This window comes from Pseudochaenichthys georgianus, unplaced genomic scaffold (assembly GCF_902827115.2).
Source record: "Pseudochaenichthys georgianus unplaced genomic scaffold, fPseGeo1.2 scaffold_502_arrow_ctg1, whole genome shotgun sequence".
Taxonomy (NCBI): Eukaryota; Metazoa; Chordata; class Actinopteri; order Perciformes; family Channichthyidae; genus Pseudochaenichthys; species Pseudochaenichthys georgianus.
Window position 1 is genome coordinate 172970 of NW_027263063.1, and position 15000 is coordinate 187969.

General features: G+C 43.2%; 1 protein-coding gene across 1 annotated transcript in view; it reads left to right on the top strand.

Moving 5' to 3' along the window:
• The window catches only part of LOC117442910 (SH3 domain-binding protein 4), a 58103-nt gene extending 55106 nt beyond the window's left edge, over positions 1–2997 (top strand). Inside the window, exons 4-5 of the mRNA XM_034078856.2 lie at positions 37–225; positions 1791–2997. Coding sequence (XP_033934747.1) covers positions 37–225; positions 1791–2015 — 414 coding nt within the window. The 3' untranslated portion in view covers positions 2016–2997. The remainder of the gene's footprint in view (positions 1–36; positions 226–1790) is intronic.
• The last annotated feature ends 12003 nt before the right edge of the window (positions 2998–15000 follow it).

Consider the following 15000-nt stretch of genomic DNA (forward strand, 5'->3'; position numbering starts at 1 on the left):
TCTCTCTCTCTCTCTCTCTCTCTCTCTCTCTCTCAGGCTCTTCTGAAGCTGGACTGCCAGGGTCTCGTTGCTCGGCTGGTTTTGGACTTCGTTCTCCTCACCACGGCGGTAGAAGTCGCCGGGCGGTGGAGGGAACTCGCCGAGCGCCTGGTGAAGGTTTCCCGCCAACAGATGGACGCTTACGAGGCGCCGCATCGAGACAAGAGCGGCACGGTGGACAGCGAGGTACGAGACTACTGATGACTCTTATTAACATTCAGCTGGGACTGTGTTTCACTCTGTTGTGTTAAAGGTCTCCTATCGTGCAAAAGTCACTTTCTGCTGTCTTCTCTACATCACCGTGTGTCCCCGTGTCCCCCTGGTGTGTCCCCGTGTGTCCCCGGTGTGTCCCCGTGTGTCCCCGGTGTCAGGAGACTCACAAAGTGTCAGGAAATAAAACCCTCTCTCTTTTCCTCCGTACCCACGTCTCTAAAAACGGGGGAACAACGGAGCTGATCCAGATTTGCTGCGTCATGACGGCATTACTAAAATGTGGGCGGGCTTTACCCCCACGGGCCAATCAGAAACGTTGCTGTCAGAAACAAGAAACAAGAGACGTGTTCTGGAAGTAACATGGTCTGTGTTTACATTAGCATGCTAACACTCAGAGCTAACTTGTACTAGGGCTGCACGGTTTTGGGAAAAAATCTAATTGCGATTTTTCTGACAAATATTGCGATTCGAATTGCGATATTTGTTTTTAAGCGACCCAATGGAAGTTTATTGTAAAATGCAGCCATAACTCCGGCTAGGAAGGTCGTATCAACGTGCTCCCGTCTCTGGCACCCCGCAGCCCGAGCTACGAGTGAAAGAACTAAACTTACATGAAACTTCCGTTGGGTTGCTTTAAAGTCAAGCTTCAGTTAAAGATTCACCCTTTTAGATGTAGAACATGTGATGGAGCGTCACTACCCTGACTCAGACGGTTTGTTTCACCAAAGCATCTGAAGCTCCATTGGAAGCCATCTGGAAAGGGCTGGCACTTTCAGAAGCACTTGGCAGGTGATTGGATCAATCTGTCTATCACCTGCTATCATGGGCCGCTTCTGATTGATTAACAATGGCTGGTACATGTGGAGCACAGCACTTCTGATTGGTGTGGATGACTGACACACAAGAAGAGAAAAAAAAAATGTAAAAAAAATTTGCTTTGCAATTTGATAATCGCATAATCTCGAATCGCGATTTCGATTTAATATCGATTAATCGTTCAGCCCTAACCTGTACTGGGAGAAATTTTTCCACAAAACTTTGACTCTTTACTCAGCATTGACCTTTTTAGGATTTGAGATGTTTTTTAAATATTTTCTCAAAAGAACAAATTATTTCTTTAAATTGAGTTTTTTTTTAGATTTAAGATTTTCTTTAGACTCAGATTTTTTTTTTATACAAAATCTGATTGTTTCATTTTTTTTCTTCAAATGTACTTTTTTTTTTAGATTTCAGTTTTTGCTATAGATTCTAAATTCTTTTAGTTTTTTTTCTTCAAATTAACATTTTTTTAAAGATTTTTCTCTAGATTCAATTTTTTTTCAAACAAAACAACAGATTATTTTATTTTTCTTCAAATTGAGTTTTTTTTTTTAAGAAATAAACAATCCAAAATGCAAACAGATATTCTCTCTCTCTGCAGGCCATGTGGAAGCCGGCGTACGACTTCCAACTAAAATGCTGAGTCAGGGTTTAGGACTCTCTATTGGTTCTGTCTTTGTGTTCACTTCTAATTGGATGTTCTCTCTCTCTCTCTGCAGGCCATGTGGAAGCCTGCGTACGACTTCCTGGTGACGTGGGCGGCTCAGATCGGGGACAGCTACCGGGACGTCCTGCAGGAGCTGCACCTGGGCCTGGACAAGATGAAGAACCCCATCACCAAGCGCTGGAGACACCTGACAGGGTCCCTCATCCTGGTCAACTGCCTGGACCCCCTGCGGAGCTCTGCCTTCAGCCCGGAGAACCAGGACGACTACGCCATCTGAGAGGAATATATCCTCCATAAATATCCTCCATCTGAGAGATATCCTCCATCTGAGAAAACGTTCCTCCGTCAAATTTGAAATTTTTCTCAGAATTTGACATTTTTCTCAGAATTTGACATTTTTTTTATTCAGACTTTGTCTCAGAATTCGATTCTTTTTTTTAAATTAACTTTTTTCTCCAAATTTCACTTTTTTCTCAACTTTCAAATTCTTTTCATGGTTAGATTTTTTCCTCATAATTTCGATTTTTCTCAAAATATGACTTTTTTTCAGAATTTGACGAGAAAACGTTCCTCCCTCATCTGAGAAATATCATCCGTCATCTGAGAAAACGTTCATTCCTCATCTGAGAAAACGTTCCTCCGCCACGCCTCCACGCTCACGGTTCAAATGCTGCAGCTCAGCTGATCCTCTGTCAGCTCCTCGTGCACCAGGCAGTGTTCACAGCCTCTATTAATAGCCCTTGTCTTGCATAGTTGTGTATTTTTGTACTCTTATTATCTCACAGCGGTTTTTTCTAAAACACTTTGGTTAAGAACTGTGGATCGAAGCGCAGAGAAAATACACTTTTTTTAGATATCGTAGCCTCGTCACACGGGTCAAATATCACATGCAGCGTTTAGAAAACATTCACCAACTGGAGGAAACAACTTTTAGTAAACGTGAAAGTTGAAGCTGAATGTTTTATTCAAATCTACATGAGAGAGAAAAGTCACTTCTTCAGGTTCTCACTGTGGTCCCGCTCATTTCACAAATATCTGGATGTCAGTCGGTATTTTTTTAAGATCGCTTCAAAGGAAACTGAATAATTTATTAATATTGCACACAAGTTCTGAAGTCCACTAGTGCCACAACATTCAGTCAGTCTATGGAATGAACATTTTACAGAACATTCTGAATTAATTGCATTTTAAACATGATCACTATGTCTTTTATATTCTTGTTAATTACACTTTTGCTTAATAAAAAAAAGAAATTAAAACAGTCTGATTTTTTACAGCTTTCTGACTCAAACGGATTGAATTTAAATCGTGTTTCAGCTTCTGAAATGTGAGAATTTGCTGGTTTTATTTCATTTATTTTCTCAGTGATTTCCTGTTCCTGTTTCCTGTGGGTCAGAAAAAAACAAATAATTAGATTTTGTTATGGATTTTGTTCATACACGTCATCATGTTTTCACCATAACTTCAATGCTGCGTTCACACCGGACGCGACGCGAATTTGCTCCGACAGCGCGCATGAAGCGTTTGATGCGAATGCCGCGGCGCGATTGGAGGGACACAACCGCTCGAGTTAAATTGTTTCAACTCGAGCGTCAAATTTGCGGATCTCAGCCTGCCAGCACTGACGTTGAACCACAAAACCAACATCAGCCGTTAGCTGTTAGCCCTCACAGCTCACAGCTCCTCAAATCTGTTCAGAAACTAGACAGAAGTGAAACAAGTACAAACCACAGACTGCCTGTGTCATGGAGAATACAGTCGCTGCTTTATTTATGTCTGTAGGCCGTTGTTGTGAGTGTGGACGGAGCAGATACAACGTTAGCTTAGCCTGATCGATCCGATCTCCATTCAGTATGTTGTTACTTCGGCATCATTTTGAAACGTGTATTACAATTAAATCCGGTCAAATATGTTCATCTTGTTGTAGCCCCATGGCCAGCGCTTCTTGTTTGAATGATGAGAGTAAACACTGCTGAGAGCTGCGGTGAAACTTGAGCGATTAGAGCGAATCTTCGCATCGCGTCCGGTGTGAACGCAGCATAAGTCGTTATCAGAAGATTACATTTTCTCTGTTTAAATGGAGCGACTGTAGATTTCCACTTAAAGGGCTAAATCTGCTGATGAGACCAAAAGCTTCAGAAGAAATTGGTAAAAAAATCATCTTAATTGAGATTTTTTACGAAGACCCGGAGAGCAAATTGAATTCGATCTATTTTCACATTTTTCTTCTCCTGTGTTTGTCTTTAGAACAGATCAAATAACTGTTTGTCAGGATAATTATTGTTTCTTTATCATTTGTAATAAAACTACAAGAAAAAATGTTAAAGCAGATGGAATAAAAATCTTAATTTGGATAATTGTATTATATCTTTTAATGTTTTATTTTTGTATATGGAAACTTAAAAAAAAGATATTGCAGAGTTTTTTTAATTGAACATTTTAGGATTCATCTTGTTTATCTATAAATACAAGTGGGACATGTTTTTTGCAGGTGAAACTTCTTTTGTTTTTTAATTGGAAAATGTGTCCTAGCAAAACATTTTAACATTTTATTTTGTTTCCTTTAAAAACATATTACAACAATAAAAAAATGTTGTCAACTTTTCAGGCTATTTTCAGATCAATCCGGAGAGACGGTTTTGATGAAAGAATACATATTTATTGCCAGGAATACACAAATGAATGTAATGGCGTTTTGGCGATTAGGCCCCGTTGTGCAGGAGTATCATTCGGGAGGGGAGAACCGATCCGATGAAACCCTCCGGGGTCTAGACCCTGGTGGTGGTGAATGGATAGTTGGGGTCGGTCTGAAGGGGAGGGGCTTAGCTTGACCCTGGTGGTGGTGAATGGATAGTTGGGGTCGGTCTGAAGGGGAGGGGCTTAGCTTGACCCTGGTGGTGGTGAATGGATAGTTGGGGTCGGTCTGAAGGGGAGGGGCTTACCTTGACCCTGGTGGTGGTGAATGGATAGTTGGGGTCGGTCTGAAGGGGAGGGGCTTAACTTGACCCTGGTGGTGGTGAATGGATAGTTGGGGTCGATCTGAAGGGGAGGGGCTTAGCTTGATCCTGGTGGTGGTGAATGGATAGTTGGGGTCGGTCTGAAGGGGAGTGGCTTAGCTTGACCCTGGTGGTGGTGAATGGATAGTTGGGGTCGGTCTGAAGGGGAGGGGCTTAACTTGACCCTGGTGGTGGTGAATGGATAGTTGGGGTCGGTCTGAAGGGGAGGGGCTTAGCTTGATCCTGGTGGTGGTGAATGGATAGTTGGGGTCGGTCTGAAGGGGAGTGGCTTAGCTTGACCCTGGTGGTGGTGAATGGATAGTTGGGGTCGGTCTGAAGGGGAGTGGCTTAGCTTGACCCTGGTGGTGGTGAATGGATAGTTGGGGTCGGTCTGAAGGGGAGGGGCTTAGCTTGACCCTGGTGGTGGTGAATGGATAGTTGGGGTCGGTCTGAAAGGGAGGGGCTTAGCTTGACCCTGGTGGTGGTGAATGGATAGTTGGGGTCGGTCTGAAGGGGAGGGGCTTAGCTTGATCCTGGTGGTGGTGAATGGATAGTTGGGGTCGGTCTGAAGGGGAGGGGCTTAGCTTGATCCTGGTGGTGGTGGTGAATGGATAGTTGGGGTCGGTCTGAAGGGGAGGGGCTTAGCTTGACCCTGGTGGTGGTGAATGGATAGTTGGGGTTGGTCTGAAGGGGAGGGGCTTAGCTTGACCCTGGTGGTGGTGAATGGATGGTTGGGGTCGGTCTGAAGGGGAGGGGCTTAGCTTGACCCTGGTGGTGGTGAATGGATAGTTGGGGTCTGAAGGGGAGGGGCTTATCTTGACCCTGGTGGTGGTGAATGGATAGTTGGGGTCGGTCTGAAGGGGAGGGGCTTAGCTTGACCCTGGTGGTGGTGAATGGATAGTTGGGGTCGGTCTGAAGGGGAGTGGCTTAGCTTGACCCTGGTGGTGGTGAATAGATAGTTGGGTTCGGTCTGAAGGGGAGGGGCTTAGCTTGACCCTGGTGGTGGTGAATGGATAGTTGGGGTCGGTCTGAAGGGGAGGGGCTTAGCTTGACCCTGGTGGTGGTGAATGGATAGTTGGGGTCGGTCTGAAGGGGAGGGGCTTAGCTTGACCCTGGTGGTGGTGAATGGATAGTTGGGGTCGGTCTGAAGGGGAGGGGCTTAACTTGACCCTGGTGGTGGTGAATGGATAGTTGGGGTCGATCAAATGTAATAGTTTTCACATATAGAAATTAAAAACGTAAAAAAAAAAAACCTTAGCAAGATTTCCACCTGGCAAAGGAAATGCTTTCACCTCTCAGGTAAATAAGAACAATTCATTGGCATAAGCTTTGTTCACCTGTTCAGTGACCAACACAGGAGAGAAAACTATTTTGAAAATGAGTTAATGGATCTCCAGACATTGATTGGTTTCTAACTCACCTTACAGAGCCTGCATAATCTTAAGGTTATTTTAATTTTTTTACATTACATGTCACTTGTTAGACGCTTTTATCCAAAGCGACTTACATACTGAATACTGTGGACAATCCCCACAGGAGCACTTTGGGGTGAAGGGTCTCAGGGACACAACGACATGTTGACTGCAGTGGGGTTTGAACCTGTGACCCCCTGAACCCAACACCAACGCTCTACCCACTGCGCCACAGCATCCCTATAATTTATCCAATTAACTGATCAGTCTTCAGAAACTCATGTCTTTCACTCGTCTGTTTTTCTTCCGTCTCATGTCTCTACTTTTTACCAAAGCTCTCCAGATGTTGAGACTCTGCTTCTGTCTCAGTGCTGCAAACTGTAAACTGTGTTTTTGTGAACGCTTGTGGAGAAGACTCTGAATAAAATGTAAATATTTGGACACAATATCTGTACGATTGGACCTGTTTCTAGACGCCAAGTTTCTTTGTCAGCATTTTGTTCGTGGAAAACCACAAGGAAGACAAAAATATATACACATATCTTTTTTTAAATAGGATGAACTTCTTAAATTTTTTTATTTGCATCGTTAGTTAAACATTTTTGGCAGGTTAAAAATAAAGTGTTAATTTGTTTTTTGGTATCTGTTTGGCTCGGGGAAATGATTTAAAGAAATAAAATAAAAGGTTTTTGTCCCGAAAAAATGTTTTAGTATCCGTAAAAACAGATTTAAAAAAGCAGTTAAAATATTATAATCTGTGTAAACAGATTTTGGTCCAGATAATATTTAAAATGTTTTTTTCTGGTAAGTGAAAAAAAAAAAAACGTTCACGGATGAAGTCGAAAAATCAAGTTTATTATATTAGTATATCTATATATTTTTCTATCACATCTCACTGTCAGGAGGTTTCTTTATCCGCAGAAGGAGCGACACATCGCCATGTTTCCTGTTTTCAGCGTCTGTTGGTGGAAGAGACACGGCGTGAGAAAGTGACTCCAAGATATAAGAATCACACTAGAATGCTGAACAATATTTAATGGTTAGTGTGTGGGGGAAAAAGGATATTTTCTTAACACACAGCGAGGTGAAGCAGATCAGTGATGAAAGTCTGGAGACGACTTCCAGCAGCTTCAGCCGTTTCAGATGTTTTATGTATTTTCTCAGTGATGTAATGTTCAAACTGTGGGTCAGAAAAAAACTAATAATTCGATTTTTTTCCCCCTGGCGTTTCTTTACCATAACTTTAAGTGAAGAAAGTCTGCAGACGACCTCCAGCAGCTTCACATGTTGAAGTTTCAGATGAGAGAGCTGCTGCAGCCTCAAACACGCGTTATATTCCCGCGCATCAGAGCTCAGCTGGAGGCAGAAATAATCACGTTCGTGCTCCGACAAGAAACACAGGCTTCCTTCTGATCACCGCACGCAGACTCTGTGCGATGAAAAACATGCTTTGAGCTCTAAGATCTGAGGTGTCTCACTGAAATGTTGTTTGGGATTTATAGTTAACTTCCAGCCTAAAGTTCTGAGCACAGGATGTGTTCATGTCGTGTAATGATGACATAATATGAGGGAAATACAGATCAGGGTTTTGTCTGCACCAGGTAATTAAAACGTTGCCAGAAAACAGTTTCGACAACATTCAATTCATTTTGACAAAACAAGACAAATATTGCTGTTTTCTGATGATTTATTGATTAAATAATGAATCAGTTAGTCATCAATTTGCAGCTACAGAAGAATTGTTTGATTGATTGATTTCTGATGAGTTATATGTTATATTGAATTAAATGCCAATATCCCCTCATTTAAACATTGTTGATTTATGTTGACGTATTAAATATGTCAGTATTGATATTGATCAGGGTTTTTTCTGCACCGGGTAACAGGAGCGCTGCGCCCTCATGCCAAAAAGCAGATTTTCCCTGTAAAATGTTAGAGTGATGCCAGAAAACAATATTTCTGTTCGTCAGAAATTCCTCCAGAAATCTGAGTATCAGACAGGGCGTCAGACGGCAGAGACAGCTTTGTTTTACAGAGCTGTGACGTCACGTTGTTGTTTACGTCAGGAGACATCTTGTGTACGAGCGTCATGTTCTCGAGAGAATCGATATATCTTATAAACAAGATCAGAGCCACAGAACTCATACTATATCTTTCTAGAAACACCCCTCAACAGAAAAGATCAAAGACTATATTGATGATGTAATAATTGTAAGAGTAATTTCTCAAACTTATCAGAACTCTAGTGAACATTACGAAATGAAACATGTACAAATATTAGAAAAAAGGTTTGGAAATATAAAGTCAAAGTCACGACATTTAAGATCAGAGCGTGCTGCAGCACCTCTTTTCACCCTCTGTCTGAAACCAGAGCCCAGTCTGCTCTGATTGGTTAGCTGGCCGGATCTGTTGTGATCAACTGCTTAGAGATGTCCCGCCCCTTAGCCACATTCACGTACAATGTGTTGGAGCGCTAGCCAATAGGAGCGCGAGTGTTAAATAGTGATGTCACCATGTTCCGTAACTTTGTGATTTAAGCCTTTGCAGACCGTTGACATGCACAGAAACGTATACCACACACTACAGGAGGGGGAAACCCCCCAAAAAGCAGAATATGACCTCTTTAACATACATGTAATAGATATTAAATAGTGCAAAATAAATATTTGGCAGGTAAGAAGAAGATATTTGGTCATTCAGGGGGGAACAGCTTCTCACTCAGATCAGGAGTATTTCAATAGATAGATAGATGGATAGATGGATGGATAGAGAGAGAGAGAGAGATAGATGGATAGATAGAGAGAGAGATAGAGATAGATAGATAGATGGATAGAGAGAGAGATAGATATATAGATAGATGGATAGATAGAGAGAGAGAGAGAGATGGATGGATAGATAGAGAGATATAGAGAGATCGGTCGGTCGGTAGCTCGCTCCTAGATGGCTCAGCTCCGCGCGCGTAGCTCGGGAGCTCGATAGCTAGCTGGCTGGCTCGATCTCTCGCTCGCTAGCTCGCTCGCTCGCTCGCTCGCTCGCTCGCTCGCTGGCTCCCTCGCTCGCTCGCTCGCTCGCGCGCTCGCTCGCTCGCTGGCTGCTCGCTCGCGCGCGCGCTCGACGCTCGCTATCATCGCGCTCGCCGCGCGCTCGCATCGCTCTCGCTCGCTCGCTCGCTCGCTGGCTCGCTCGCGCGCGCGCGCTGGCTGGCTCGCTCGCGCGCGCGCTCGCTCGCTCGCTCGCTCGCTGGCTGGCTCGCTCGCTCGCTCGCTCCCTCGCTCGCTCGCTCGCTGGCTGAGCTAGCTGGCTCGCTAGATCGATAGCTCGCTCGCTCGCTAGCTCGGTCGCATAGGTAGATACTTTATTAATCCGAAATTGAGAAATTATTTTAATTTGTTTAAATTCCTGAGGCTTATTTTCCTCTCCGTCCTCTCTCTGTCCCCGCCAAAGCAAGCAGACCTTAATGAATTAAATACACAGATGAATGGAGGGGAAAGAAATGAGTGAATTAATTCAGACGAGTATGTGCCGACATGCTTTAACGCACTGCCTCTAATGAGTTCCCCCGGTGAAACACAGCCAGGATCCAGAGAGATAATCTGCTCGTTCAACATGTTGACTTTTATTACGGTGTCCAACTTGTCCTGTGACTTCCTGCACATGTATCCCTCTGCTCATTGGCTCAGGGCTTTTGCCCAGAGACTTGCAGATGTCATAAGTGAGTGGATTACTGTTCGAGCCTCATGCTAACCTGCAGACAGACCAGAAAGGGAAACTGGAAGTTAACAATCTCTCTGTTTCTTTGTCTGAAAACCCAATGACTGCACACGTCAAACTATTTTATGAAGGATGAATTATTGATGTTTTGCGACTTTTATAATACTGTTCCTCAATGTTGCTCCCTGGAAATGCAAAGAGGCTATGAAGAGGAACACAGGTGGCTATACATCTTCCTGAAACCAGAAGATCGTGATTTTTACTTTTTGTAACGACTCAACAGTAAAAAAGATTTATTCTGCACCCAATAATAAATCATGAGTGGTTCGAGTCCAAAGAGTGCTGGTTCAATGCTGTTGTCTTATTTTATTTGTATTTAATTTTTGTAACATTATTTTATTTATTTATTTATTTTGGTGAACTTTCATTTCCATTTTTTTATGTATCTTTTAAAGTTTTTTTTTATTTTATCACTTTTTATTTTTACTTCTCATTTTAAATCAACTATGTTATTTCATTTCATTCTGGACGGTGAAAACAGTTGTCCAGAAACCAATGGGTGGTGACGACGTCTCTTTCTTAAGGCCCTGACGCACCAACCTGACGCCAAAAAACACGTCTTGGAACACACCGCAAAGACTTCAGCCGACAGCCAAGAAGCATGTACGAACTGCGCATGCGTGAGTGGCAATAACTCTCCTTACCAGCAGGGGGCGGTAGTGTGTATTCGTCATTCAAAAGAGGCAACCGGAAGACAGACATATATACAAACAACAAATAGTGTGCGTTCCATTTTCACTCTCGTCCATCACAGACTGTTTCACATAATGACTTATAATCAAAAACATGTTTAGTGCGGTACTGGAAAATGAAAAATAATAGCCGTCTGTGTGTGCCTTCTTCACTTCCCTTTCGTTTCTCACACACTGATTCGCTAAGCTGAACAGCCAATCAGAGTGATTTTTTTTACCGACAGCCTCTCGATTCAACGTAAGCGGAAGTTGTCGGCACGGCCGAAAAGACACGACGGCTCATCGACGGCCAGACATCTATCCACAGCCGAAATCGGCACGGTGTGTCCGGGCCTTTACATCCAGTCTACAAACAGTCGATATACGTATGTCCTCATAATGCAGGTTTAGATCCAGGTGCCAGAAAACACATTCTTCATTCTTCACAGCCTCTTCCTCACATTTGCTTTTTATCTGAACTTTTCTACCAATTTCTTCAGCGTTGAAAGTTAACAAAACATCTTGTGACACAAAGATTGCTGTGTTTTATTTGTCCACGGAGAGCCCCACCTCATCTCTCATTCTGGACGTCTAAAAATATGATGTTAGGACATTTTCGTTGACTTCCTGTTCCAAAAAAACAAGATGGCGACGGCCAAAATGCCTTAAAGACTGTATTTTAAAAACCATTGGGTGGTGACGACGTCTCTTTCTTGCATCCAGTCAGCAGTCTATATACTTTTGTCCTCATAATTCATGTTTAAATGTTCAATCAAGTGCCGGAAAACCCATTTTTCATTCTTCACAGACACACATTTGCTTTTTATCTGAACGTTTCTACCATTTTCTTGAGTTGAAAGTTAACAAAACATCTTCTGACACAAAGATTGCTGTGTTTTATGTTTCCACGGAGAGCCACACCTCCTCTGTCAGCAGCGGAGGGTACATGTCAGTTTCTCTGACACTCTGGACCTCTAAAAATGTAATGATAGGACTTTTTCGTTCACTTCCTGTTCCAAAAAAACAAGATGGCGACGGCCAAAATGCCTTAAAGACTGTATTTTAAAAACCGTTAGGTGGTGACGACGTCTCTTTCTTGCATCCAGTCAGCAGTCTATATAGTTTTGTCCTCATTATGCATTTTTAGATCCAGCCACCAAGTAGTGGAAAACCCATTTTCCATTCTTCACAGACACACATTTGCTTTTTATCTGAACGTTTCTACCATTTTCTTGAGTTGAAAGTTAACAAAACATCTTCTGTCACAAAGATGTCTGTGTTTTATGTTTCCACGGAGAGCCACACCTCCTCTGTCAGCAGCGGACAGGGTACATGTCAGTTTCTCTGACACTGAAAGCGCTGCCGCTGAAGAGGAACTCGTGTAATTGGAGTCGTTTTTTTTTTATCATTTCTCTCTCTCGCTTTCAGCAGCTCAAAGCAAAGGTCAGCGTCTGGTTGAACCTCTCAGGCGCTGAATGGAGACGCGTTCTGCTCTCAGATCAGTCTGCTGAACTTCTGGGTCCTGGTGAGGGTTTAATGGGTTTCTGGAAATGTCTTCATCTCATCGGGAACTATTAAAGTCGTGATGTGCAGACGGACCATTTCACCATATCGCTTTCTGAGAGTTCATACGTGTCCGTTTTCCCAAGATCTGTTATAGCACATGCACGTTCCACCAAGAAGCTTCCATGGATACAGATCACTGCTTTGTTCTTTTGGTGGTTGCTATGAAAGGTCACCTATTATTAAAATCCACTTCTCCATGTCTCTTCTTCATCAACATGTGTCCCCTCTTCTTCACGTCTCTTCTTCATCAACATGTGTCCCCTCTTCTCCATGTCTCTTCTACATCAACATGTGTCCCCTCTTCTTCACGTCTCTTCTTCATCAACATGTGTCCCCTCTTCTCCATGTCTCTTCTACATCAACATGTGTCCCCTCTTCTTCACGTCTCTTCTTCATCAACATGTGTCCCCTCTTCTCCATGTCTCTTCTACATCAACATGTGTCCCCTCTTCTTCATGTCTCTTCTTCATCAACATGTGTCCCCTCTTCTTCATGTCTCTTCTTCATCAACATGTGTCCCCTCTTCTTCATGTCTCTTCTACATCAACATGTGTCCCCTCTTCTTCATGTCTCTTCTTCATCAACATGTGTCCCCTCTTCTTCATGTCTCTTCTACATCAACATGTGTCCCCTCTACTTCATGTCTCTTCTACATCAACATGTGTCCCCTCTTCTTCATGTCTCTTCTTCATCAACATGTGTCCCCTCTTCTTCATGTCTCTTCTACATCAACATGTGTCCCCTCTACTTCATGTCTCTTCTACATCAACATGTGTCCCCTCTTCTTCATGTCTCTTCTACATCAACATGTGTCCCTTCTTCTACATGTCTCTTCTTCATCAACATGTGTCCCCTCTTCTTCACGTCTCTTCTTCATCAACATGTGTCCCCTCTTCTCCATGTCTCTTCTACATCAACATGTGTCCCCTCTTCTTCACGTCTCTTCTTCATCAACATGTGTCCCCTCTTCTCCATGTCTCTTCTACATCAACATGTGTCCCCTCTTCTTCATGTCTCTTCTTCATCAACATGTGTCCCATCTTCTTCATGTCTCTTCTTCATCAACATGTGTCCCCTCTTCTTCATGTCTCTTCTTCATCAACATGTGTCCCCTCTTCTTCATGTCTCTTCTTCATCAACATGTGTCCCCTCTTCTTCATGTCTCTTCTACATCAACATGTGTCCCCTCTACTTCATGTCTCTTCTACATCAACATGTGTCCCCTCTTCTTCATGTCTCTTCTTCATCAACATGTGTCCCCTCTTCTCCATGTCTCCTCTACATCAACATGTGTCCCCTCTTCTTCATGTCTCTTCTACATCAACATGTGTCCCCTCTTCTTCATGTCTCTTCTACATCAACATGTGTCCCCTCTTCCTCATGTCTCTTCTACATCAACATGTGTCCCCTCTTCTTCATGTCTCTTCTACATCAACATGTGTCCCCTCTTCTTCATGTCTCTTCTACATCAACATATGTCCCCTCTTCTTCATGTCTCTTCTACATCAGCATGTGTCCCCTCTTCTTCGTGTCTCTTCTACATCAACATGTGTCCCCTCTTCTTCATGTCTCTTCTACATCAACATGTGTCGCCTCTTCTTCATGTCTCTTCTACATCAACATGTGTCCCCTCTTCTTCATGTCTCTTCTACATCAACATGTGTCCCCTCTTCTTCATGTCTCTTCTACATCAACATGTGTCCCCTCTTCTCCATGTCTCTTCTACATCAACATGTGTCCCCTCTTCGTCATGTCTCTTCTACATCAACATGTGTCCTCTCTTCGTCATGTCTCTTCTACATCAACATGTGTCCCCTCTTCTTCATGTCTCTCCTACATCAACATGTGTCGCCTCTTTTTCATGTCTCTTCTACATCAACATGTGTCCCCTCTTCTTCATGTCTCCTCTACATCAACATGTGTCCCCTCTTCTCCGTGTCTCTTCTACATCAACATGTGTCCCCTCTTCTTCATGTCTCTCCTACATCAACATGTGTCGCCTCTTCTTCGTGTCTCCTCTACATCAACATGTGTCCCCTCTTCTCCGTGTCTCTTCTACATCAACATGTGTCCCCTCTTCTCCATGTCTCTTCTACATCAACATGTGTCGCCTCTTCTTCATGTCTCTCCTACATCAACATGTGTCCCCTCTTCTTCGTGTCTCCTCTACATCAACATGTGTCCCCTCTTCTCCGTGTCTCTTCTACATCAACATGTGTCCCCTCTTCTTCATGTCTCTCTACATCAACATGTGTCCCCTCTTCTTCATGTCTCTTCTACATCAACATGTGTCGCCTCTTCTTCATGTCTCTTCTACATCAACATGTGTCCCCTCTTCTTCATGTCTCTTCTACATCAACATGTGTCCCCTCTTCTTCATGTCTCTTCTACATCAACATGTGTCCCCTCTTCTCCATGTCTCTTCTACATCAACATGTGTCCCCTCTTCGTCATGTCTCTTCTACATCAACATGTGTCCTCTCTTCGTCATGTCTCTTCTACATCAACATGTGTCCCCTCTTCTTCATGTCTCTTCTACATCAACATGTGTCCCCTCTTCTTCATGTCTCTTCTACATCAACATGTGTCGCCCTCTTTTCATGTCTCTTCTACATCAACATGTGTCCCCTCTTCTTCATGTCTCCTCTACATCAACATGTGTCCCCTCTTCTTCCGTGTCTCTTCTACATCAACATGTGTCCCCCTCTTCTTCATGTCTCTCCTACATCAACATGTGTCGCCTCTTCTTCGTGTCTCCTCTACATCAACATGTGTCCCCTCTTCTTCAGTGTCTCTTCTACATCAACATGTGTCCCCTCTTCTTCACGTCTCTTCTACATCAACAT